The 27,672-nt window shown below is 51.6% G+C and overlaps 1 protein-coding gene across 2 annotated transcripts in view; it reads right to left on the minus strand.

Moving 5' to 3' along the window:
* The window catches only part of PAX7 (paired box 7), a gene marked incomplete at both ends in the record, with an annotated part of 93,285 nt that overhangs the window by 23,184 nt on the left and 42,429 nt on the right, over positions 1-27,672 (minus strand). For both annotated transcript variants that reach the window (XM_080921330.1, XM_080921329.1), the window contains 3 exons: positions 13,388-13,590; positions 14,539-14,704; positions 17,876-18,075. In XM_080921330.1, the coding sequence (XP_080777456.1) occupies positions 13,388-13,590; positions 14,539-14,704; positions 17,876-18,075 (569 nt within the window). The remainder of the gene's footprint in view (positions 1-13,387; positions 13,591-14,538; positions 14,705-17,875; positions 18,076-27,672) is intronic.

A 27,672-nucleotide genomic window follows, 5' to 3' on the forward strand; every position in this document is an offset into this window, starting at 1 on the left:
GTTGGGGGAGCTGAGGTCTGAGCCACAGCAGGATGGAGAGACAGAAAGATGGCAGGATGGGTCTCCTGTCTCCTTGGTCATTGTTACCTCGCCCGTAAGACTGCCTCTGTCTCTGTTTTGGATATGTGACTTACTGTTGAGACATGGCCTGGCCTCAGAGTAGCCTAATAACCCAAGTCTCTCTGGCAGCTAAGGTTTGCAGGCCTCTCTAGGTGCCAAGTGAGACATGCTACTTTGGGGTATCTCCTAGCTCTGAGATGTCTGAGGTACAAAGTATTTGTGCCATTCCCAGCAGACCCTTTTGACAGTCATTTCTGTTTTTCCTTTTAGAAGGGAGTGATGTGTGCACATCTGGGTGAACATTCATGCATGTGTGGGTATGTCTGTGAATGCATTCCATGCCCACAGAAACGCAGAGCATCAGATCCTGGAGTTAGACACTGCTATGATCTGCCACAAGGTTGCTGGGAATCGAACCTGGGTCCTCTAGAACAACCAGTGCTCTTAACCATTGAGCCATCTTTTCAGCCCCCTCAAGTGTCTCCTTTTTAATCCCTTTTCACTGTGTGTTTTGAGACAGGTTTTTCTCACTGAACCTGACCTTGTTGTTCTGGGTAGACCAGCTGTCTAGAGAGCCCAAGGGATCTTTCTGTGCCTGTTTCTCCGGCAAGTGGGTGCTGGGGAATGAACTCAGCAAAGCACTTTACCAACTGAGTCATTGCCCAGCCTGGGGGTAGGGGTGGGAAGGTCTTGCTGCGCAAGCCCAGGCTCCCCTCACAACCCTGACAACAGCCGTGCCTCTGTCTACGAGTGATGGATCTATCAGCATGAACTACCATACTTTGTCTCAGAGTCACATTATAAAGAAAAGGGGGTTGACACGCTAGTGCTATGGGGGGATACACAGGGGACCCACGATGCTGAAAGAGGCCTTTGACAGGGTCTCTGGTCCTTCTAGGCAAGACTGCCAAGGAAAGCATGAATCAATTCAGTGCTTAGGGGTACCAGGCTGTCTCAGATGAGACACCATCTTTAAAACCCAGGCCCACTGAAGACCTGTAATGGTTGTCATGGACCAATCTGGAAGTTGAGTTTTAACAGACATCCCAAGAGCCTTTTGATGCCCAGCTCTGGAACACCCTTATCTGTGAAGAACTGGCTGTGCTTAGTCCATCCCTAGCACCCATGAGTGCTCACTGGCTCTCAGATCTTCCCATTCCAGCAATGGCTGTCAGGACTCCTGAGCTGAATCCAGTTCTCCCCGCCTTTGCTTTTGCCACCACAGGAACACACAATCTCTCTCTGCCAAACACCGTCACGGGAAGGGGGTCTGTCATGGGGGGAGGGGTTCCTGAAAGTTCCTATTGGTGGGCCTCCTCTAAGCCTTACTGTATAGAACTTCATCTCCTGGTCTCCATGCTGGACCCCATTGATTATTAAGGACAAAGAGCCCAGCCCAGCCTCCTAGAGACCTGTCTGTCATGCCAAGAAGGTGTGCCTCTAGAAACCACAGATTTCCCCAGACTTTATCCCAGGCAAGTCTCCCTCTCTGGAGGCTTCTTCCTCAGGGCTGCCTTTTTACAGTTTCTTGAAGATGCCCAACACTGTCCCTAACAATGAGCATGTCTCGGGTCTTTGCTATGTGTTAAGCTTTGTGACAGGGATACTGGCCACCAGACAGACCTTGCTCTACAGAGGGACCGGGAACTATCTAGTCAGAGTGCAGAGTACTGTAAGCCAGGGAACAAGAGGGGCTGGTGGGACCGGAGAGTGGAGAAGCTAAAGACCAGAAAGAAAGAGAATGATACTGGGAAGGAGGCAAGCCCCCACCCCTCCGGGGAGTGTGTAACAGGAAGAATTCCCCCAAATTGCAAAGATAAGGGAGCCTAGCCTGTCAGATCACCCGATGCACGGACCCTTGTCCTGGCTTTCCCTGTGGATGTCGTCCGCCCTGGCATTGCCTCCCATCCTGGGTCCCAGGACCAGGCTGGTTCTCTGAGCTGTTTCTGCTGCCAGTCAGCTTGCTGCTGCACGGGATCCCAATGCCGGGCAGTGGGAATTAAGCAGGCTGCGGAGCCCTGGCGAGTCCTTATCTCGGGGAGACAGTTGTTGGGAATCACTTTGACTGAGTGGTTTTGTCTCCCTGCATTTTCCACTGTCAGGCGGCCTCAGGCCATGGATCAAAGGCAAAGGCGCAGCAGCCGAAGCAGCAGCAGAGCGGGAGGGGCCTCAGCTGCCCGCCCCGCCCCCATCACTGTCCCCCATCCCAGTCCCCCTGGTCCCCACCCCCACACAAGGCCTGGGGACCCTGCACCCAGCCCAGCTCAACACCGGCTGTAGGTTAGATGCGGGTGACTGGAGGGATGAGGAATCCTGGCAGGGGTGGAGGAGGAAGTGAAGATGAGGAGAAGAGGCCTTCTGTGAAGACAGGAACAGGAGAGGTGTGGAGGGACACAGGAGACATGAGGGGAGGACAATGGCCGTGGGGGCTGGACCTGCCAGGAGAGAAGGAAGAAGGAAGGAGGAGGGTCTGAACCGAGGGATGGGGAACATCCTGGAGGAGGGGGCCTCTACTTGTGTTCATGTATGCAGGAGGCTGAGGTGGGGTCTAAGACGAGGTCCAGGGTGGGGCCAATGGGGCTGAGGAACAATAGTGCTGGAGACAAGGGAAGGATGGGGGTGGGAGGGACAGGAGCAGAAATGAAGATGAACTTGTGTCCGCTGTGTGCCTAAGAACATTCTGGGCTGGGATGTGGGTGAGGGAAATAAGGGAAAAGGAAGGGGACAGGCAGGCCACCCTCCCTGGAATGTGCAGAAGTCGAGGATCTCTGGGGTGAGTGACCCACAGGCAGTTTACACAGGAATGAGGTCACAGCCAGGCCTGTCCTTCCAACCACACCCTGGGGAACCAGCCCACACCTGGCTGTTCCCAGAAGCCTCATACCAAGAGTCTCCTGTGCTCTGCCCTTTGCTTTAGCAGAACTCTGTGGGTGGTCAAACACCTGTCCCAACTGAAAAAGGTGCTAAAGGCAGTGTCCCAGCTGGGGAGAGCCTGCAGTGGGCGGCAGCGGCCCTGGGGGTTGGGGTGGGGGTGGGGAAACAATCCTTGGTTAGTGAGGAGCCTAAAACAAAGGGAAAGTGTGAAGAGAAAATGAGATGCACCAATGGGATGCTGCGAAGGGGATTCTGGAAAGGTTTAGCTGGAACCTACATTGTTTCCTTGTGACCTGAGACAGCATTGTGGTCTCTTAAGAAGACACACAGTTCCTTTCTGCAGTGCATGGGTAACTTGGATACATATCTGCAAACCCATAGTTTCTTACACTCAGTTTACATGGGGAGAAACTGAGGCAGGAGAAAGGCTGCATGGGATGGCGCAGGTATGGAGTGAGTGTGCTGTGTAATACCCCACCCAGCACCCCCTTTCTCCTGCCCTCTGCTCTCCAGCCAGAGGCTGTGCTCTTCAGCTTTTGACTTCCCTCAGCTCTGCCTCTAGAGGAAATTGTGATCAATGGAGGTCAAAAAGTCCCACTGGGGGCTCTGCGAGATCCTTCCAGAGACACCTCTGCTGTAAGGAGCTTGCACCCAAACCTGACAGACTGAGTTTGATCCCTAGGACTCAGAAAACTGACTCCCTCAAATTACCCTCTGATCTCCACACACATGCGCACACCGTGGCGCACACAAACCCGTGCATGCAATAAATAAGCAAATAAATAAATAAACTTTAAAAAAAGAAAGAAAGAAACCTCTCACTGGAGAACAGGACAGCAGCCATCTTTATGACCTGCCCTGGGGGAGAGCAGGGTGTCTGGGGCCAGGCAGGCTGGATTCAGGTCTAGACTATGCCGTGTGTTAACTTTTTAACCAACTGTACCAATTGGCTAACCTGCTCTGCATGCCTGCTTCCACTTAGGATGCAGAAATGATTCCAGGGTCTCATCCGAGGGGATGCTTTAAAGACGGAATAAAGTGGCCATCCTGGGCTTAGCACACATCTGGCCTGGGGTGAGCACTCAAAGAAAAAAAAATGTAATCACCATTATTATTATTTAAAACCACTTGTCTAGTAATGGCAGGTACTTTCCATATGCTGATAAAAACCGATAAAAGCCTCAGGAAGCTTGCAGCTAACTAACCCGGTAGGAGGGGGCAAAGGAACAGTTCCCAGGAGGAGAAGTCTGAAAGTATACGGTGCTGGGTTCCAGGGGATACTGGAGCAGTGGGGCAGGGGGTCTTAGACAAAGGGGCCCCAACTGCAGGGGTTAGAAACCAGGAGATGTGTGGCTCTTTGGAGACCCTCAATGTGATCCTCACCTCTCTTCCCTAGGGTCCTTGTGGCTTCCCAGCAGTCCCCGCTGCCTTGAGGAAGCCCACAAACAGGCTCAAGGCTCCTAGCCTGCCTGTGATACTAATTGTTAACCTCCCTCATTTTTTCTCCCCATCTGCCTTGGACTGTCTCAAGGTATGACTTGTCCTGCGCCCCACTGCTACTCAGAACTGAGGACTAAGCCAAGTAGCTTGGGAAGGCTAAATCCTTGGCTTTTGGGGAAGCCCTGCAGCTTAAGCTGGGGTCCTCCAATGTTGTCACACACTCTAAACAAAAAGATGCCTTGGTAGCAGTTGGCCCAACTCCTTCATGGCATGAAGCAGGAACCTGAGGCCCATGACAGGGACATATTTTCTTAGGACACACAGTAGGTCTAATAGAGCTGGGAGAATGCTCCTTCAGGTTTTCCAACCCATGGCTGGCTGGGCCTGCAGTGGGCTGGACCTTCTCCATAGTAGGATCTGCTCAGAGCGAGAGCAGCAGAAAGAAGTCCAGACATGTTCCTACCTTGTACAAGGTGGGGCAGGGGCTTGTTCTTGTGAAATGGGTGGGGAGGGGAAGAGGTAGTGTCCTCCCCAAAAATGCAACTTGCTGAAGCACAGGTGACTTTAAATCCTTTGTTTCCCAGCCTCCCTTGTGCTGTGTCCTGGGGACTTGACAGATATCATGATGGATTCAAGTACAGACCAGACGAACAGCGGCTTCCATGTCCCCCTCAGGGAACCCCTCTCACTGTGCTCCATCAGGCCCGAGACCAGGGCTTGACCGACAATTGCTGGAGACCTACTATGTTCCAGATGCTGAGAATGCTGTGTGTCCCCCAGCGAACACTATCCTGAGTTTTAAAGAAGTTCCCACAGCCCCTGGAGATGTGGGGGTCCCACATAGGTTCCTGTTTCTCTTGGTGCGCTTGGCCCTCCCGGGAACAGAGGGTGGCTGTGACCACACTTCCTCAGGATTGTGTGTTTAGAATAGATGGAGTTGTTTCTATGGTGAACTAAACTGCACCTCTCTGGGTCCTGTCCTGAGACAGGGCTGGCAGACTCCACCATTGTCCTTTCAATGATGAAAATGTCCCCAGTGTGATCCTGCAAGTCCCCAGTGTCACCCTGCAAGTCCCCAGTGTCACCCTCCAAGTCCTCAGTGTTATCCTGCCAGCCAGGCCACAAGCCATTTGCCCTGATCCTCCCAGGCATAGTCCCTGCTCCCCTCAGAACCTCAGATCCTCAGCTCGCTGCCTGGAGGCTTTCCTTTCTGTTAGGAAGGCAGTTCCCACCCTTGACCCGCCTCATTCCCTTTACCCAGGATAAAGGGTGAAAGCAGAGACATAAACAGGGCTCTGTTTTCACTGCTGCAGACCTCCCCAGGGACCAGAGCCTTGGTCTCTGATGGACGAAAGCAGGTGGCTGTGTCGGAGCGGCAGGCAATGGGAAATAACTCAGCTCTTCCATGGAGGTGGGTGACCTCTGACAAAGGCAGAATGGATGGACAGCAGACACTGGCAGGGTCTGCTCCTCCGGCGAGGGAGGGAGGCTCTGCGTATCCAGGGCAAGACTGAAGCTGGCTACCAAGACCGCGTACCTCTGGAGTGGCCAATTCTTTGCCAGAACTGGCTCTGCCAAGAATGTCAGGGGAGGGGGGTTTCCTGGAGTGTGAGGGATCCCTGGAGAACACAGTGATGGTGACATGTCCCCCAGCTGCTGCCACATCTGGCTTTATCTGGGGGCTGGCAGATGTGACATAGATGTGACTTGCATCTCTAGGAGATGGGCTGTTACTGGGTATGAGGGAAACCAGTTGATGCTTTTAAAAAAAAAGGTATTGAGTTACAGGTCCAAGAAAAGCTAGCCAACCTCAGACTCTGGCCCATGAGCTCACACTAACACTTCTAGTCATGATGAGAGGCAGAGCAGGAAAGTGAGGGTAGGAATGACTTCACTGACTTTGTCCTGATCTTAGGAACACCAGACAGGGTCCGGAGTCATCCCCACCTCTTCCCTCCTAGCTCACCTTCTAGGAGCACAGTAGGCAGCTTTCTGCTGCCTGCACCCCGGTTCTTTCCAGGTTGAGTCAGCTGAACACACTACACTGCCCTAAAGAAGAAATCAGCACCACACTTTCCCAGCCGACCAAAATGGGTAAGAGAGAGAAGAGAGGGACGGTGGAATAGGCGAAGGACGGAGTTTAGAGGAGAGGCCTAGGTAGGTGAAAAGGTGCTGAGAATGTTCATTTACCAAGAACCTACTATGTGCCAGAAACGTTGCTCAAATCTCCCCCTTAGTCCTCACGGTACCTCTGAGAAGCAGAGATAATATCCGCCTTTTCGGGTAATGAAAATGAAGTTCAGAGAGGTTAAATTAGCTGCCCTGGGTCACACGACCCAGGGGGAGAAAATAGCACAATCAGAACTTGGTGTCTGCCTTGATGTTTCTTCTGACCCAGCCCACCTCCCACTTGGAGAGAGAGGCTTTCCAAGAAAAGGATAGAGACTTGTAGAAACCCCACAAAGGAAGAAGGAAGCCTGGGAAAGGAGACAAGAGAGTCACCTGGGAAAGGAGGCAAAAGGGAGGACCAAGCGGGCGGGGGTTGCAGAGGAGACTCTGGCTGGGGTTAAAGCCCCGTGTCCCTACAACCTGCTAAGCCCGAGAAATGAATTCCAATCCTTCCAAATCCCAACCTTGGAAGATGTTGGCAAGAAAGGGTCTCATTTCAGGGGCGCAGAAGATCCTCCACACTTCCTCTCAATGCCCCGGTAATGCCAGGATGTCCCCAATCTGCTTTGAGGAATGGAGGGATTAAGAATAATAAAAAAATTGCAATAAAATATGTGTGAAGGAGGGGGTAATTGTGGACAAACGCAGCATTCAAATTCATTTTTCAGCTCTTTTACACACCATTTCAATCTTATTTTCTGCTTGTTAATGAGATCTTGTTGCCTGGGCTAGGCAAAACCTTCCAGTATCAGGGCGTAATTGCGCGTAATTTTCTCTCCTACCAATGATTTGCATCAGGTTTTTAAAAATTCTGGGCTATTTAACACCCTATGATCCCCCCCACACCGCCCCATCTTCCTGCCTACATGTCTCTCCCTCCCTCCTCCTTCCTTATCCCTGGTCCAGCAAGAGTCATTTTAAATGCTTATTAGAAACGCAATGTCACCAATGAAGGGGCGGGGACAGGGAGGAAGTAAGAGGAGAGAGGGAGGCTAGGAGTCTCCTGTGCAGGTGAAATGCAGTCCCAAGAGTCTCAGTGTGTCTTCCTCTTGTCCTGTTGAGGGGTCAGGAGTGGTGAGGTTCAGAGGTCAAGTAGATGTTGGTTAGAACCCTAGATCTACTACTCAATGCCTCCATGGCCTTCTGTGAGCTTCTTATCCTCTCTGAGAATGTCTCCCAATAGAAGCGGTGTTGTGGGGCTTGAATTATGTCACATAGGCCAGGTTCACATGGTCTCAGCTGCCAAGTCTCTGACCTGGTTGGTTTGTCTCCCCTGGAGGCCATGGACCAGGAGGGCAGAACTGAGCACCTGCCACTGAAAAACACCCGAGAGATGGCATTCGTCAATAAGCATGCAGATCTGAAGTCCTATCTCAGGAGGAAGCAGATACTGCTGTTTGTAGATGCAGACTCCAAATCTGGATCTTAGCGGCCCCTGTGGACTTGAACCTCTACTTCCTTAAGCATCACACCAACCTCTCTTATATAGACATTCATACCAACCTCATGAACAGACAAGATGGGCGCTGCAGGCAGACTGTTCCAATCCCAGCTCTGACACTTTCCAGAACCTGCCAGAGACTGGCACAGCACATTGGATAGATAGATGGATGGATGGATGGATGGATGGATGGGTGGGTGGAAGGATGAATGGATGGGTGGGTAGATGGATTGATGGATGGGTGGATGGATGAATAAATGGATGGATAGATGGACAGATGAGTAGATGGATGGATGAGTAGAGGAGTGAATGTATGGCTGTACGAGTGAATGGAAGGAAAGGTATATTGAGTGAATAGATGGTTGGATTAGTAGATGAGAGGATGCATAGGTATGTGGATAGACAGATAGAAAAGTAGGTAAGTAGGTAGGTAGACAGGCAGACAGACAGATAGATTGAATGAATGGGTGCTTTGATGAATATATGAATAAATGAGAGGATTATAGGTGTGTGGATGGATGGATGGATGGATGGATGATGGATGGATGGAGGGATGATGGATGGATGGATGGATGATGGATGGATGGATGGATGGATGGATGATGGATGGATGGATGGATGATGGATGGATGGATGGATGATGGATGGATGATGGATGGATGGATGGATGATGGATGGATGGATGGATGGATGGATGATGGATGGATGGATGGATGATGGATGGATGATGGATGGATGGATGGATGATGGATGGATGATGGATGGATGGATGGATGATGGATGGATGGATGGATGATGGATGGATGATGGATGGATGGATGGATGATGGATGGATGATGGATGGATGGATGGATGATGGATGGATGGATGGATGATGGATGGATGGATGGATGATGGATGGATGATTGCTAGGATGGCAAATGGATAAATGGGAGGGGTGGAGAATGAGAGGGTGGATGAGTGGATAGGTGGATAAATAGCTATATGGATGAGGTGTAGGACAGATGGATGTGTAGATTGGTTGGGTGGATGGATAGGGGATGAGTGGGCAGGTAGGTGGGTAGGAGGATGAAAAGATGAATGAGAAAATAAAGGGTGGGTAGACATAAGTATGAATGGACAGATGGAAGAAAGGATTTGGTGGGAGACAGATGAATGAATAGATGGATGGACTTAGTGGATAGATGTGTGGATGGATGGATGGATAGATGGATGGATGGATAGATAGGTAGATGGATGGATGGATGGATGGATGGATAGATGGATGGATGGATAGATGTGTGGATGGATGGATGGATAGATGGATGGATGGATAGATAGGTAGATGGATGGATGGATGGATGGATGGATAGATGGATGGATGGGTAGGGAGATGAGGACATGGAGAGATAAATGGATGGATGGTTGGTTGAATGGATGGATGGCCCTGAAGGAAAGAATCTTCCCATCTGTGGGATCGAGGCTGCAAACACAACTGCCACAATCGTAGAAATGGAAGTGGGTACCACAGTTTGCTGCTTCTATGCCTGGTCTGCACTCAGCATTAACTTTGTGTTGATGACCACTGTAATTACTATTGATATCTATTATATTTATTTACATCTATACTGCTAAGGGTCAAATCCAGAGTAGTATAGGGTCAGCAATGCTTTGCCTCTGAGTCAGACTCCCTGCCCCAACCCATCAGGCCACCATATAACTGTTGTAGGTACAGGAAGAGAAGGAAGAGAGAGCCAAGATGAGGGAAAGAAACAAAGAATCACAGGCACATAACTGATGGCTCACTTAGAGACAGAAAGAGACAGAGATCGTGGTGACGGGGGGGGGGTGGTGGTGAAGAGAGAACCTGAGCTCTGACCATGTCCCCTTCTGTGACACAATAGCAAGAACCTTGACTCAAGATCTAAGGCGTGACTTTTCAAGGATCTTGGCCACATCAGGTCCTCTCCAGACCTGTTTCCACTCCCAAAGTCTAACAAGAAAGAAACACCAGGAATGCCTTCTCCCTGCAGGTCTCACAAGTTTCCCCTGAAGAGGCCCCAGCACAGGTCCCCTGCCAGCAGCCTGGGGTCACTTCAATGTCAGAATATTGCTCCTAACTCTTTGCTTAGCTTCTGGGATGGATAAGTTTGGCAGCTCAGCAAGCCTCTTGTGGTCTGTCACTATATACCACTGAGACCTCAACCAGGGAGTTTTATGCTTCGACCATCAAAGCAGGGCACCTGAGACAAGAAGTGTGTCCCTGCCACACTTCTCCTAAGGCCAGGGATCCCGCTTTGCCTTCAGACCAGGACCCTTCCATCAGATTGGTGTCCTCCTTGTTCTGTGTGTCTTTCGTGCTGTTCTCAGAAAGGACTGGAAGCAACTATTTAACTTACCCATCTACAGTGCCCAGGACTCAAGGGCCTTGCAAAAACTACTTGCCTACCTGCCTTTCTTCCCCTGCTCCCAATCCAGTGTCTCTTGTAGCCCAAGCTTGCCCTCAAATCATTATATAGTTAAGGATGACCTTGAATTTCTGATGCTCCTGTCCTTACCTCCAAAGTTCTGGGTGAGAACACGGGTGTCCACTGCCACACCCAGTTTCTCAGGAGCTATTTTCAGTCATTTCCCAAGTAACTGGAAAAGTCTTAACCAGATGAGCCATCAGAAACAGACATCCCTGGACAGGTTTCTCTTTCCCCGAAACTCATCAGAAGGTCTCAGGGCAAGAGTAGGAGGTCTCATGGGGGAGCATTTAATGTCTAGTGCTACAAGGTGGGGTCTATGGGTGGGGCTCTTAAAGGTTCTGAGCCTCAGGGAAGGTTTCTGACTGATTTTGCTCTGCCAGTAGCCTCCAACCTAAGGTACTTGGACCTCTGTTTTATTTTGTTTATTTTTGTTTTGTTCTTAACTCACAACACAGCTCACAGAAACCCTTCCCTCCAAACAGCTGAGAAATTAGGATTTGGGGTTCCTGAGGTATGGGTTTAAATCTTGACACATATTTGGGTCGAAATATGAGTAGCCACCAGAACAGTGTTTGTCTCAGAACAGCAGAGAACTCAGTCCTCTTGTGACCAAGTAACTATGGACCTGGTTGCTTGGGTGACTCGCCAAGGCAGGATATCCCCATTTACTTTTTACTGACTTGTCCCAATTGCAAGGACAGTACCTGGTATATGGCCTGTACTAGGTACATTGGTTCTCTGAGGTGCCACTTCCAGAATGGGAACTTGTAGAACTTTAAGGAACAAAAGGGTTTCTTATGAAGTTCTGCTGGGCCCTCCAGAGAGTCCCTGATGCTCAGAGGTAACCATTTCCAAGACTGGAAATGGTGGAGACAGGGGATGGACCGTAGTCTAGGAAATCTACTTTCCCACAGACAACCACAGACTATCAGCAGGCTAGTCCCAGCCCTAAGTCTCCTAGCTTCATCTGCACATAGAAGTCCCTTTGACTTCTGGAAGAACAAAAAACCCAACTTTTCTAATCTAACACTATCCAAGTGACCGGTGTAGGTTGATGTCAAGGCGATACATGATTGGACGGTAGAAAGTGAGGCGGGGACAACATTTTGGTAAGGTGGAAGAAAAGGAGAAAGCGGGAGATTAAAGATGGAGATGGCAGAGGAGGATGGTTCAGATCAAGGTGAACTAGATTGATTTTATCTTGTCTAGGTGGGCAGTTTATATATTTATTAACTGGCAGTGAGTTTATTGTTTGAATGTATTGTGGATTGAGAATTTAACACATAAATCTGTTTGATAAGTTGTTGATTATTGAGTCATGTTTTTACTGGGCTGTGGAGGACAGTGTGTGAAAACAATGGTTGAGAGGCACCTGGAACACAGTTCCAGCTCTGTTGCCTTCACAAGGTGAGGGAACGCAGGGCCCATGGAACAAGATGTGTGGGTACCTAACCGCCTAGAGGACTGTGTGGGATCAGGTGCCTGGCTCCACACAGGAGCAGCTCCCTCGGAGTGAGAGCTCCCTCCAAGTGAAACCATGGGACCAGTAGGAACAAAACTTAAAAAAAAATTATACTACAACAGATCAGAACCATACCTCTGATCCAGGGTAGCAGTGTACAATCCTACCTCAGCACATGTGACACACCCCCAGGGGCTTAGGTGAACTATGGGGGGGGGGTTCTTATTAGGGATAGAGGACAGGGGAGGTCAATTTGTACTGAGAATTGTTCTCCTTTCCCCCACAGATCCCTCCCAAGACCCCAAAGCCATGAGGATGAGAATAAACCCTGAGTTGAACAGGGGCTTTGAAATGTTGAAACTTTGACTTAACGCCTAGACCCTTATGTTCAGAGGGTTTCTGTGCCATGGTTATTGGGGACACACACACACACACACACACACACACACACACACACACACACACACACAGCCTGCCTGCCCTTGCCTCTTCCCCAAGAGCAGCGGCTCCCTTACAACTCTTCCCCTCATGCCCTCTCTGCTGCTGTCAGACAAAGGTGTTGTCTTCACACCTTTGGTGGAAACCTGAAGGCGGGGCTCGGAAATAGTGAGTCCATCATGTTCTGGAAGCCTTGAGACCAGGACCGATAGCCTCCCCTGGACGGAGGCTCTGGAGGTGATCTAGGAACTTTCAGTTAGAGGCAGAAGACAAAACTTCCTGCCCACACCCCAGCAGCAGGTGGGAGGCAGAATACACTCCTTTTCCCAGGGGCACTTGGAAGCCTGTTTCCCAGAAACAAACCTATCAGCTCCCCAAATTGCTCAGACTCCAAACATCAGGTCTGTTCAACAAACCCACCAAGTTCTACTTCAGGCTCTGTGCATCTTTCCAACTTTGCCAAAGCCATGGCTTCATCAAGCTGTGACTGAGCCCTCCACCAATTGCACATGAGCAGAGCTGAGGCCCTAAGGTTTAAACTAAGCACAGATCCTGGCACATAACCTAAGCATCAATTCTCTCTACCAACAGGCGAGATCCCTTCCTCCCAGTGATTGGTCGCGCCTGACAAGAAGGGAAGCATGGATGCTGACTGGATCTAGGAAGGATTCTCGGTTCTAGGTTCAAACCCACGCCAGCTGTCTCTGGCTCACTGTAGGAACGTGTCTGGGATCAAGCTCGGAATGGCTGGCGGGTGGGGCCAAGAGCAAATCCTGCAATCAGTCCCTGGAGAGAATGACAACTGTTTCCCACCTCCAGAAAGAGGAAGATCAACCCAGAGCCATGATCACAGACACAAGGCAAGGGAAAGAAGAAGAGACATTTGATTCTCACTCAGACTTTCTCAGGCTCGTGAGCAGTCAGGGGCTTCCTGAGAGCTCTGAGTTCTCAATGACACCCCACCCCCCATGAGAGAGAGCCAGTCTGGGTTACCCTAAGCCCCTCTGGTTGGGCCAGCAGGAGAGCCCCAAATGGAGTAGAGAGGCCACCTACCTGAGGAGACAGGCCATTGCTGACAGGGTTCATGTGGTTGGAGGGAGCCCCGGGGTTCATGAAGCTGTCCGAGTAGCTGGAGAAACTGTGGCGGGCTCCGTAGGCAGAGCTGGTGTCAGCTGCTGCAGCGGCCGCAGCTAGCCCACCCTGATGCATGGTTGATGGTGGGAGGGGCTGGGGCCTGTGGACCGTGCTGCCCCCATCTGAGGAGAGACCCAGAGAAGACCTGAGTAAGTAGCAAAAGCCACTTTGGAACTTCACCCAGGCATGACTGGAGGGAAGCTGCCAGCTTCTCAAATGACTTGGGCTGAGACCTGCTGGTACCCAGGCACCCCTCCAGAGCAGCTAAGGTATGAAGGACACCCACTTGACATCTAGATAACCTCTAGGTAACTTACACACAGGTCTTGATGCTCGGTGTTCAGCACATAGTAGGTGCTCAATAAAGCAATTACTGGATTGTAAATGGTGCCTGATGGGGTCTACCATCCACCCAGACTTGCCTTCTTGGCATTTTGTGGGTACCTGTCCAGTGCAGTCACTCATGCTGAGTGACTTCTAGCTTTGGGGGACAGAGAGGAGTCAGGGGTGACTGATGCTTGGCCGACTGAGCTAGAGTCAAGGCCAATGAGTAAGCCACACCTGAAATGACTGAACTCTGCCCAGCTACTACGTTTCTCTTCTGCTGTTAGGGTCCCTCTGCAGAACCTTCTGAGGCTAGGTCCCCACTGTCCTCAGCACTGGCCTATCTCTGATTAAGAATCACAGGCAGGGTGCTTTTGATACTTAGCTTCCAGCACACCAGCCTCTGGGCCTTTCACAAGGCAGCCCCATGCAGCGAATGTCAAGAGGTTTCTTGTGCATGGGGGGGTGGGTGGGTTGGGAGCAGGATAGGCGGTTCAGAATCTTAGGGAAGGAAACCTTCACTTCCCAAGGTCCTTGGGTATCCTGGGTTCTCACTCTGCCATCTCCTTCCCCTGGTATTTCCCTTGCTCAGGCTGTGTGGCGCCTTAGAAGCTACTGGAAGAACTGTACCCAAAAGATCTGCCTCCCTTAATGGCCCATTGCAGCCCAAGGTTGGGGGAAAGAGGATCTTGGCTCTTCATCCCTGAGTGACTGGGACAGCGCGTTCTCTAATGGCAGACACTCACCTTGGGCGATGGTGGTGGTGGGGTAGGTAGATTCCGGCAGCTGGTAAGGTGGCAGCGTGGGCATGCCAGTGGGTGGGAAACCTCCTGGCAGAAGGTGGTTGAAGGCGGCCAGCTGGTTGGCTCCTGCCTGCTTGCGCCAGCGGGCACGACGGTTACTGAACCAGACCTGAAGGGGAGAGGGGTGCTGAGCGACCAGCATGGCCTGCCGGGAACTTCAGAGGCAGGGTCTCCTCACCACTCTCCAGGGAGGGCTTTTAGAATGATCCCTGTTCTACAGGAAGCAGGTGACAGACACAGGACAGGGTGAGGAGAGCCCTGGAGATGTCAGACACACTCAGTCTACTGCTCCTACCATGGCAAGTGCTCCAGTCCAGGGTCTCTAGTCCTTGCTCCAAACCTCCACCTCCTCCAGGAAGTCCTCCAAGAGGAGACCACACATGCAGAACATCCTGAGTAAGGAGGGTCTTAATACTCAGCTGTGCCAACTTGGGGGTGAGACCCTGCCCTGTTCACATAGCCCAGGCTCTGCTAGAACAGGGCTGGCACAGGTGTGCAATACACACCTGCACATGTATGCACACATGTACTCATATGTGTGCATGCACACACATACACACACTGCTGAAAGGGGAGCCCTTCCACTTCTGGCTGGAAAGTCCTCTGACATCATCACCCCCATGCATCTGAGATGGGGCAGGTGAGCCTCCGGCCCCTTCAAGGGAGACCCTGCACAGCCCTTCCGAGCGTGAACTATCATTCTATTTATCTGTTCCTGGCTGAGTAGCTCGCAGCCTCCTCTCTCGGGATTGGGACATTTAGAAGAGGCCCCGGATTCCTCTGAGCCTTGCAGAGTGAGCATTCCTTAGGTGCTCAATAAATGCTCACTGAATAGACGAATGCTACGTGAATGAAGGACAGAACGAGGGTGGTCCAGCTCTCTCTTTGTGACTGTCCTGGAACTCCCCATGTAAACCAGGCTGGCTTTAAACTCATAGGACTCCTCCTGCCTCTGCCTCCTGAGTGCTGGGATTAAAGGTGTGTGAGCCGTGACCACCTAGCTTCTTTTTAAAGGCAAGGTCTCATGTAGTCTAGGCTGGCTTTAAACTTGATATGGAGTCAAGGATGATGCTAAATTTCCTTCCCCCATGGCCAAGTACTGAGGTTATAGGTATGTGCTGGGTAGTTTATGTGGCACTGGGGAGCAAACCGAGGACCTCGTGTGCGCTGAGCAGGCTCTCTCCCCCCTGAGCTCCACGCTTGATATTGACTCTTACATCTGTGGCTCCACAATTAGCTGTGTAACCCTAGAAGCAAGCAGACCCTGGTGTTACGGTCTCCATTTTGCAGAAAAGGACTCTGGGACAGGGAGGATATTTAGGGGTTAGACTCCAACTCCATGCCCAGCTGCAAGCACTCCGCTTGCCCTCACACTGAGATGAGATATCCCAGGGCTGTAAGACCCTCGAGGCAGACACTTCAAAGCAGAGGCTAAGTCAAGAGACACAGAGTCACGAAAGCACCCAAAACCTCGAGTCTCTGCCCTGCTCCCCGTGGCGGCGATCCGTCACTAGGGTCCCACACCACAGACAATTTTTGTTCAAACACATCCATACACAGTGCTTCCACCCCCTCACCAGACAACTACTGTGGCAGCGGGGCCTCAGAACCCAAAAGGAGTCTCAGTGACCATTTAGTTCCTGGGACAGACTGTGTTTTGAAAGTGGAAGCTGAGCTGCTGAGGGGGACTCAGCCGGCCAGTGGCAGGGATGCAGGCTCTCTGCCCCCAGCCTCTTCCTGTGACCTCTCTGTTGAACTTGAGTGGATACCCTGTCAGTTCTTGTCCCGCCCGCCTCCAGGGCCTCTGAGCCTCTGGGTAGTTCCAGACTCCTCTCATGGAACTAAGCCTTCGGCTTTTGGGTCAGCCTCTGTCTGGCCTGAAGATTTTGTTTTTGTTTGTCCCTCTGCTCTCTCTTCCGAGGGAACCCACAGGCAGGGGTAGAGAGGAGCCCAATGAAGGGGGGTGGCTGGTAGCCTTTCTGTGGGATGACAAAGCCTGACCTCCCCCATTCCCAGACTCCCACCCCCACCCCCGCCTCAAACCTTGCATAACACCTGTTCCCCCAGTCCCCTGAGCCAATGAAAACAGTGTCCTGACAGCCAGGAAATTTTCTAAGGAGCTGCCAGGCTCAGGGTGGTGGGAAGCCACGAGGCTGCCAGACTAGGCAGTGAGGAAGCCCAGAGGAATGGATGCACCCGGGACAACAGCTGTGAGGATCAAGGAAGAAGGGATTCTGTGCTCCTGTGTCATGGGGGGGGGGATGAGATGTTCTAGGTGCCTGCCCCCTTCCCCCTGAAGAGTGGAAGGAGGCACACTCACTCCTGGAGGATTTAAAGCCAGTTTCTTTCTGGGACTTTTCCATTTTGCTTTCAGATTCCTGCTTCCGGGTCGGCCTCCTCCTCTTGGACACAGAGAGGATGTAGGCTTCCATGTCCGACGGGCTAAGCTGCTATGGTCTACCTGTGTCCCATGGGTCACTTCTCTGAATCCTAGTATCTATGGCTAGGGCTGGGTTCAGTGGCCATCTTAACCTGACACTTGAGTCTGTGGCTTTATCACCTTCACCAATGTGGCTTGTGGCCATAGGGATGCTGGGGGGAGGGGTACTTCTCAGGGTGGCACAGTATGGCACAGCGTTCTACAGACCCTCCTCCTCTATCCATAAAGGTGACAGCCCCAGATGATATTGTCACGCAAGCTAGAATCACCCTGCCCCACCCTATGACCTCCATAGCCTTGGCCAGCAAGGCGCAGAAAAGACTCCCAGGGCTCAGCCTGGGACAGATGGGATGGGCCACCCTTCCTCCTTCCTTTCCCGATGAAGACCTGAACCTCAGCTTGGGCTCTTTCTCCACCAAATTGGGACTGTGTACTTCAGGTGTATAGGGTCTTGGGCAACCCTGCCCAGTGCTGATGGTTCGAATCTACACAGAACACGTCTTGCATACTTCAAGAAACTGATTCCCAGACTGAGGATAGTCCTGCTGCGAAATTCCCCTCCTTGAGAGATATTTGGAGAGTCAGCCCCTGTCCTTTTCTCTGAATCCCAATCCCCGCCCCACCTCTCCTTCTCTCTCCCACCCCCTCACTCTCCTTTCTTCTCATCTCTCCCTGAATCGCTCCTCCCTTTGGGCTCTGCACCTCCTTGTCAATCTGTAAGTCAGTCAACCAACACTGCTGCCCCTTCAGGGACCGTGTGTGTTAGCGTGTGCATGGTCCCAGGACCACACCTGCTCACACCCCAGCCTGACTCTGGTGAGCACCCCGAGTTCTCCTCACCTGGACGCGCGCCTCCGTGAGCTTGGTCCTCTGCGCCAGCTCCTCCCGGGTGTAGATGTCCGGGTAGTGGGTCCTCTCGAAGGCCTTCTCCAGCTCCTCCAGCTGCTCGGCCGTGAACGTGGTGCGACTGCGACGCTGCTTGCGCTTCAGAGGGAGGTCGGGTTCTGATTCCACGTCTGAGCCCTCATCCAGACGGTTCCCTACAGCGGGGTGGTGCAGAGGGCACAGGGTCATGCCTGTGTCCTCCTCTGAACACCACGACGGGGATCCAGTGTCTCCCCCAAGAAAGAATACAGCTTACCGCACCATAGCTTAGCAATGAAGGACGGAAAATATCCTCCACGCCCAGCCTAGAACACTGGGTAAACACTTTCTGCCCAAAGTAAGGCCATTGTTTTGCAAGGCGGGTCCCTCCAGCGGGGCGTTTAAGTTTATCTACAGTGACTCGCGTGCCCCTAGCCTAAGACTTGAGGAAATACATCTCTCAAAACTCAATGGATGGTGGCCGTGGAGGTGGCTCCGGAGAGCTGAGCAAACCTGGAAACCACCCGGCGGCGGAAGGAGAGAAGCCGCTCCAGCAAGTGTGAGCCTGCTGTGGTTTGTGCCCCTCCCCCAAGGTTAATAAATGTAAAATACAAATTTTAACAATCCTCAAAGGACGCTAAGGCTCAAGGCAGGGGGAGTCCTGCTGTGCTTTCATGGAAGGTCAGGAAGCCTGTCTCCACAGAGCAAGAGAGCAGAAGCCTGCGAGGGGCAGCTCTGCCTTTGGGACAGCAGGCCAGGGAAAGGCTGGGCCTGTCTCTCTGTCCCTTTCAGTCAGAGGCTGACAGGCAGGCTGAGCGCTGGGTCCGCGGGGGAGGAGGCTGCAGAAAAGCCTTGATCAGTTGTCCCAGCTGCAGGGGCTAAGACTGGGGACCTGAACCCCTTCGCACCCCTGCTGGCATCACTGGGCTCCACGCCCTTCTCCAGCCTGGTGGGGTAGACATCAGCAGGTGATCTTTGCCCTGGGCCTGGGAAATTCAGAGAGCAAGGAACAGGGCTGAGAGTTGCCGGAGCTGGTGGGGGGCAGAATACAGTACACCCCCCTTTCACCTTCCTTCATTTATCTCTCCCTTCCCTTCCCTTCCATGCCATCTTTCGGATTCTTGGGGCCTTTTTGTCCATTCATGCATTCATTCACTCATTCATTCATTCATTCTTCCACTCATTTATTCTTTCACTCATTCATGTATTCATCCTTTCTCTCATTTATCCACTTACACATTTATTCATTCACTCATTCATTCATTCTTCCACTCATTCATTCTTTCACTCATTCATGCATTCATCCTTTCTTTCACTCATTCATCGACTCACACATTAATTCACTCACTCATTCTTTACTCATTCATTCCTTCACTTATTCATTCATTCATTCTTTCACACATTCATCATTCACTCGTTCTCCCACTCTTTCACTCATCCTTCTTTTACTCATTCATCTACTAACACATTCATTCATTCTTTTACGTATTCACTTATTCATACATTCATTCATTCTTCCACTCATTCACTCACTCATTCATTCACTCTTTTACCCATTCAATCATTTTTTTTTTCACTCACTGATTCTTTCGCTCTTTCCCTCATTCATTCACTCACACATTCATTCATTTACCAAGCACCTACCCTCCTCCTATGGACAAGGTGTGATTCTGTGCCTGGAGCGCCCAGCCTGAGACACGCTAAAGAGACTCAGGCTGCCTGTTCACACTACCTATGGAGAACCGACACCACAGAAAGACAGTGCACCAAGTCAAGGCCCATGATGCACTTGGCCTACCTCTCCTCTCTGGCCTGCCCACCAGCACACACTCAGCTGCTTCCGGAATTAGTTTCTTTCAAGTCCAGCCCCTACGTCCCCACCCCTACCCTACTCACGCACAATGAAAACAGCAACACGAAATATAGCAACTTAAAAGTCACCCAGACTCAAGGGAAACGTGTGCCAGGCCGAGGGACAACGTGCAAAGGCTCTGTGCGTCAAAATGCACAAAGGGTCATCTTGTCGCAGGGCTACCTCCAGGGCCAGGAGCTGGGTGGCACACAGGGAGGGGAGAGTCTTTTACCAACACTCTGGCTTGGGCGGGATTTCCACTCATCTCCGCCCCTCCCTGAGCCACTGTGTCTCATTCACTGGAGACTCTGTATTTTAATGACCATTGCCAGGCTGCGTCTGATTGTGGCACTGTGTTCCACGGCCAGAGGGACAATGGGCAGACACCTAAGGTCAGAGCCAACCCCTCCCTGTTCTTTCCTCACCAGCTTGCCAGCTGCCTACCCACCTTAGCTCCAGCAATGACATCAGCCTCGGGCACACATAGCACCCTGGGCTTCCCTTGCCAGCACACCTGGGGCTCTGAGCCAAACACACCGATGAACGGTCTCTGTGTTCTGATGGGGACCAGGAGCGTGGTTAGGTCAGGGAGGAAGTAAGCATAGTAGGAACAAACACCAGGAAATGCCCTTTCAGGTGACCCCAGACTCACCTCAGACACTAGCTAGGTGAATGGGAATCAGAACAGTCAGAAACAAAACCATGGGCAGAGACCACAGTGCTGGCTGAGGGCTGGAATCCGAGGTGCTGGGTCATGGCCATATGCCCCCCCCACTCCTTTCCCCCTGCTTTTCAGATTGCAGCTTTCTGGACAGACCACTGACTTCCGCATTGACTTCCTCCCTGGCCCCCGTCCCTTGTCCTTTGTGAGCAGGGATCTGTGGTTCTAGAGACAGCAAACCCAAACCCAAACGGAGGACAGCGAAGCAGGGTCCACAGGCCCCTGATCTTTGAGAGAACTGATCCTCCGGCGTGAAGCATTGGGGGGAAAGTAGACACAGAAGAGCATCCATTAGATGATCCGCAGGTTTGGGGTGCGCATCAGACCAGCTCTGACCGCTGCCTTTCTACTTCCCTGCAACTGGGGGGGGATGTAACCATCTCATGGACCAGCTGCTGATCTGTATATAACCCTAAAAATAAGGGGACAGTAAGGAAACCCCTCTGGGATCCCCTGTCTCTGCTTAGAGGAATGGGAGGTCCACACCAAGCAAGGAAGAAGAGTCTCTAAGTCAGGGCCGTCTGTCTTACAAAGAGAGAAACAGTCTGTCTTAGGAAACTTCAAGTCTGATGGAGGAGGCACGGGTCCTGTGCTGTGACTTCCTAGTCCAAGGTGGGAAGCACCAGTGAGTAGGACAGACAGACATCAGATGTCAAGGCTGCTAAGTGACCTGCAAAAGCCAGGGAAATCGGCACAGTGCAGGGACCCAGTGTTGCAGGGTTTGTCAAAGCCTGGGATGGCCTAGTTCAGGCTTACAGTAGGAGACAGAGAGTGGAAGGTCTCTGGGGGTAGCCCCCATAACTTCCCCTTGCTTCTGCCTCCTTCAGGGTCTTTTTCTAGATCCCATCCATCCCAGGAAGCCATCACCGAGTGCTGAGCTATGCCAAGACATCTCAGTCAGACAGTGAGGCTGGTAACTATTTGCCATTCATGTGTTCAGACTTTCTCCTTCACAGATAAGGTCCCCAGTTAAGGGCATCATTTCCTATAAGAATATGCAGAGCCACCTTCTGTCTTTACTTCTAGCTATGTGGGATGAAGCCTCTTCCTCCAGCATAGCCCCTCACAGTGGGTAATCTACCAGCAAGGCTTCCTGAGTCAGGTCAGGTTCATTTCAGCATCTTTCTGCAGGGGAAGGGCCTTAAGTCTCAACCATCAGAAAACAGGAATGGGGGGCTGGGAGATGGCTCAGTAGGCAAAGTGCTCCCTGTACAAGCGTGAGGAACTGAATTCAATTCCCATTCTTCCATGTAAAGAGCCTGCAGGTTACTGGCTAGCTACCCCCAGGTTAATCATGTAAACCCTGGGTTCTAATAAGAACCCATCTCAAAAACACCCACAACTGACATCTACTCCCTACACATTATCTCCCTACTTCCAACATATGCTTGCACACAGTCTCAGCAGACAATGGCTCTGTCTGTGGATGGGTCTACTCATCTTGCTAGGTCAGCACGTCTTTGTGCTAGGCAGGCACTTAGGGCGTTGGCATGGATCCTCACAGCCCAGAGAGTGGTTTTGAGTGCCTGTCTCCATACACGGGGTGGCAGACCCTTCACACCGCCAGTCCAAAACCATTGTTCTCACTGGTTGGAATGCCAGAAGGCCAAGGTTGGCCCATTTGGCAGGTGCCCAGTAGAGCGCTTGAGCAAGGGGCTGAAAGGAAAGCCAAGAACCCTGGCTACACACCTGGTGGCAGACACCTGACATAGCAGCTGCTCTGAGGAGGCCACCTGTGATCTTGAAACCACAGTGACTGCTCCACCCTCCCCAGCCTTTCCCTCCCCTTTCTGGCTGGAGGGGTCCCGTGGGGAGTGATGGTTTTTGAAGGTACACAACACCCCCCAAGCCCCCTCACCCCCAGGCCGTGGAAGCCAACACTAGCCAAGAGGCATGGGGGTCTCTCTACTCTGCACCCCCTCACTGAAGCCCTCCCAGCTCCTTTCCCTGCACCCCTCTCCCTCCACCTCCCTTCCCAGTTATTACAGCTTTAACATAGGCCCTGGCGTGGAGCTGTGCTGAAGAAACGAATCACATAATAGTTGATATGCGTTTTAATCAAGTAATTCGGGCAGAGTCGAGAGCTGGCGACTATAGGCCCAGTGTCCCTGAATACCAAGCAGGCCTGGGCGCAGGCCTCAGCAAATGGAAAAGTCATTTACAGCTCAGCTGGGGGCCAGCAGCCTGGTCATGGCAGGCGCCCTCCCATCCTTTCCCCCCTCAGTGCAAAGTGCTCAGCTGTAACCGGCTCACCAGGTGTGCACCGGCTAGGCTGGTCTGGGGGCACGATTCACAGAGCCATGGGGACTCCAGATGAAACACTCCACTCCTGCCGTCTTGAACTCATATTCCTCTTGGACACTCAGCCAGCATCCTGCAACTCAGCCTCGGGCCCCAGCCCTCTGTCCTGTCCAAGTCTGACCTCTTCATCCCACCCTGGACTGTCCCTCATACATCTTCCCTGGCCCTAGCGACAAGCACTTAGTCGTACGCCCTGCCCCATGCAGGCTGTGCACCCATCAGTTTGGGGAGAAGCTGGGAGCTCAGAAGCAGCTGATGGCTTTTCCGTGTGGAGAAGGATCACCATTACCAGGCCATCTCTCCCCAGCCTAAGTGCGGGATCTGCTGAAGTCCAAATGTCCTGGGGCTCCAGGGACTCCATTAACTCGAGCTTCCGGGACAAGACTACATCCCAGAGCTAAGAGTCTGTGGTGAGGTTAGAGTCTCGGGGATGTGCCCACAGTCAAGAAGGCGGTTGGGGTGGGATCAGTGGGGCTCTACTCTGGGGTTTTCCACAGCCTGAGTCCAGCCCACCTCAGGAAGTCTGCAGTGTCCATCCCTTGTCTAGGGAGATGGGTGAACTTCAGTAATTTGCAGAGACTATTCCCGACTCTCATGGGGATTCCAGTCTGCTAGAGGGTAATAAACCCTCTGCTGTGTCTGAAGGACCCCTTGCTTCCTTAGAGGATTCTCGAGAGGTGGGGGCACTGTCAAGGGGCAGATGTGAACAGGACCTCTGGACCCCCAGTCTTTTGATGTTTTACTCTTCCAACCCAACCCCCACCCCCCAAAAAAGGAAAAAAAGAGTCTTTTTCGGGAAAACCAGAGTTGAACTCACACCTACTCACAACTTGACAAAACTTCCTCAAGTCGGAAGTCCCCATGTAATTCCTTCAGATTGTGCTTTCAAATTCTGAGCTTCAGAGACATCATCTATATCAGAGAATACGGGTTGATTTTGAACATGATCCTGTATTAAAAGAGCAGTTCTTTTCTTAGGCACTAGAGGGCGCTGTCAATACACCCCTGACAGGAAGGGGCGGATCCAGAGAAAAGGAAGTAGTTTGTCTTGGAACAGTATATGTGATCTGAATTCAGTAATGTTTTCCAAGGTGGATCTGATGTTCTTTCCTGTGCATTGAACTGGGAACTGGACATATGTCACAAGTGGGAGAAACACCAGAGTCAAGGACACTGAGTCAGGGTACCGAGTTCAAAACTAGCTTTATCTGCCCGAAGATAAGACAGTCAGGGGTCCTGAGGAACTTTGCAACTCATTCTCTTAAACCTGTTGTCTCATGTGTTTAAGGTGGAGTCTGTATTTGTCACACTGCTCTGTGTGTGTGTGTGTGTGCATGTGTGGGGTGGGGGCACGATGAAACATGGCGGTCAGAGGGCAACCTTGGGTATCATTCCTCAGGCACTTTCTACATCTTGTTTGAGATGGGATCTTTGATTGGCCGGAAGCTCTACAAAATGGGCAAGAATGGGCCAGCGAGCTTCCACTGCCTGCCTCAACCTCAGTAGCACTGGGGCTATAAGCCTGTGTCACTGTGTCTGGCTTTTTAAATGGTTTCTGGAAATTGAACCCAAGTCTTCCTGCTTGCAAAATAAGTTCTTTCCTAACTGAGATGTCTCCCTGACTGTTATTCTAATAAATTAGGCCACCTATTAGCATCAGAGAGCAGCAAGTAGTGTTGGGCAAACACTATTTCTTGCCTTCTTAGTCCTAAGAGGGCATGGCCAGAGCAACCAAGGCCTGACAGGGCTGCAGAGAAGTGGGAGGAACCAGAGGTAGTGGCTCAGGCTGGTGGGTGGGAGTGGGGTCTGTCTGCCTCTTCCCGGCCACAGGAGCTGGGCCAGTCATTGCTAAAGGGGTCAGTGATGACAGTGTTGAGGGAAACTAAGCAGAAAGGGAACCATTATCCCAAGCTAGCTCCCAGAGCTACCATCCAGAGCCCTCCTCCCTCTTCACCTAGTATAAAAGAACGGGTGGCCTCAGTCTAATCTCAAGTGTCTCGCTGGTCCTCCCAGCATCTCCTAGTTCTTGACATCTGATGCTACGGCTCTCCCTCTCTGTGCTGGTGGTACTTCAAAGTGACCCTCGGGAGTGCCCTGCCCTTAGCATCTAGAAAAGTGACTTCATCCCTCTGGGCCAAAGGAAGAAGTTGACAGTCCCAATCTCTCAGAGTCCTCTTCCGCGATGATGTAGGGGATATTGTGAGACAAGGCCATGAAGCACCTGATACATAGTAAATTCTTAATAACTGTGGCTGCCATCACCACAGGTGTCCCTGATAAAGTGAACATTATTTACCCTGGGGCCCAGAGGCAAAGACTTGTCTGACACAAAATACAACCTCAGCGAGTAATCCATGGATAGATGAATGAATGAATGAATGAGTGAGTGAGTGAGTGAATGAACGAGTGAATGAATGAGTGAGTGAATGAGTTAGTGAATGAATGAATGCATGAAGGAATGGCCACATAAATGAATACACCAATATTCTCTCCTTAATTTTCACCAACCCAGCCACACAGAGTCACCTCTACCTCATTCTTTCTACAGGAACCTGTCCCCCGATGCAAATGACATCTGTAGATGAGCAAGTGGGGGGTGGGGAGGAGATCTCAAGTGAGCCAACCAGAACACAAGTGTTACAGAAGGAGGTACTGAAGGACAAGCCTCAGAAGATGGTTAGGGGCAGGAGAGTGGGGCAGGCTTGGAGAGCTGAGAAGATGCTTCAAAGCCCGTGGAAGAGGAACAGGGCAGCTGTCCCTTCCCACCAGGTGACACTACCTGCATGGCACAGAAGAGGCAGTGAGGCTCCAATGCCATGAAGTGGGACCTGTCCCTGCTCCCTATTCTCTTCAGTGATGAGCCCAGGAGACAGAAGTCCAGCACAGACACTGGCTTTGGGAGTGGGCTTTGCTTCTTACCCCTCTCAGCTCAGCCAAGAATAAGTCTAGGGCTAAAAGACTGACTCAATCAATCAATCAACCAACCAATCAATCAATAAGTAAGACCTCAGAATTGGGCAATGGTGGCACACACCTTTAATCCCAGCACCCAGGAGGCAGAGGCAGAGTCAAGCAGATCTCTGAGTTTGAGGCTAGCCTGGTCTACAGTGAGTTCCAGGACAGCTGGGGCTACACAAAGAGTTCTTGTCTCAAAAACCGAAAGGGTAGAGTCTGCGGCCACCATCTGAACACAGACATCGCAGGCTTTACTCATCAGAGAGCAAGCCCTGACTGAGGCTGGGGAGCGAGAGGGCCCGAGTTTGATTCTCAGACCCCAGGTAAGAGCCATGTTTCAGGCACAGCCTTATTAGACACATGTTAACCAGTCACGGAGAGACTGAGACAGGAGGAAACCTGGGGCTCACAGGGCAGCAGACCTAATCTACCTGCCTCTTCTAGGCCAGTGGGAGACCCTGTGTCAAAACAAAGGGGGACAGCACCTAAGGAAAGACACGTAAGGGATGGTTGTCCTCTGTTCTCCACACACTTAAGCACATATTTGCAGATGCATGGGGCTTAATCTGTACGTGCGTGCACACACACACGCAGAGTGAAATATAGAGACAGAGACTCACACAGAGACAGACACAGAGACAGAGAGATAGAGACACACAGAAAGAGACACAGAGAGACAGAAATGCAGAGACAGAGACACACAGAGAGAGGCAGAGACACGGAAATAGAGACAGACAGTGACAGACACACGAAGAGAGGCAGAGAGATAGAGACAGAGACACAGAAAATAGACAAATGCAGAGACAGAGACACAGAGGGAGACAAGAGGCAGACAGAGACAGAGGCATACACAGGGAGAGACACAGAGACAAGAGGCAGACAGAGACAGAGGCACACACAGAGAGACACAGACAGAAAGCCAGGACTCCATCATGCCTGAGTGGCAGCTTCCCCTCCAGGACTCTGCCACCTGCCTTCCTTTCCCAACCCCTTCCTGTCTGCCCACCTTCCTGCCATCAGCATTCCTCATCTGGAACTAGCACTCTGTTGCAAGGAAAGGTGTATGGTTTTCTTGCGTCTCTGTAGGCAGCACGGAGCCCCTCTTGCAGGCCTCCTGCAGGCCACACAGGCCCAGAGACCAAGATGAGCTGCCCCTATCTTCCTACTGCCATGGTCACTCTGAGCTTCATCCGGGGCCTCGGTGCAGAGGCAGGGATGAGATCTCCCCTTCCTTGGGGCAGATTGCTTTACTGCAGACCACTCATCGTTCCCTAGAGATACAACCTCTTACCTAGGACACCCGCCTGCCAGAAGTGACTTAAGCGACAATTTCCTGAGCATCCTATAACACTCTTTCCTCGGGCTGTGTCCAGGATCTCTAGGCAGGTGGCAGAAATGGGTGCTGGCCAATAAAACATCGGTGCTTTGGAAAGTGGAAGAATCATTTCTTGTGTTGTAGTGCACAGTGGGTCCCAACGGTAACCCTGACTAGTGAAGTATTTTAAAGTGGCCAGGACACGAGGGCATAAATGTCCCCAGCACGGAATGGCACATGTTTGAGGAGTTAGGTAGATGATACAGACTCTGTGTTCACTGACCTGTTTCCTGAACCCCACAGACACGGGCAACTATAAGTCACCTGAAACGTTAAGATGCAGAACTGGAGAGGAGGCTCAGCTCACAGGAGCACTGGCTGCTCTTCCAAAGGTCCTGGGTTCAATTCCCAGCACCCAGTATAGTAACTAAGAACTGACTGTAACTCCAGTTCCTGGAGATCTGCTGCCCTCTTCCACAGGCACTGAATGCATGCGGTACACAGGCTACATACAAATCTCATACACGTATACATAAAACAACTCAGTTGGTAGAGTGTATTCCTGGCATGCTGTAAGCTGAGATCACTGCATGATCCAAGTGGGTAGGTACATGCCTGTAATCTAGCAC

The sequence above is a fragment of the Micromys minutus genome, assembly GCF_963924665.1.
Source record: "Micromys minutus genome assembly, chromosome: 9".
Lineage (NCBI taxonomy): Eukaryota > Metazoa > Chordata > Mammalia > Rodentia > Muridae > Micromys > Micromys minutus.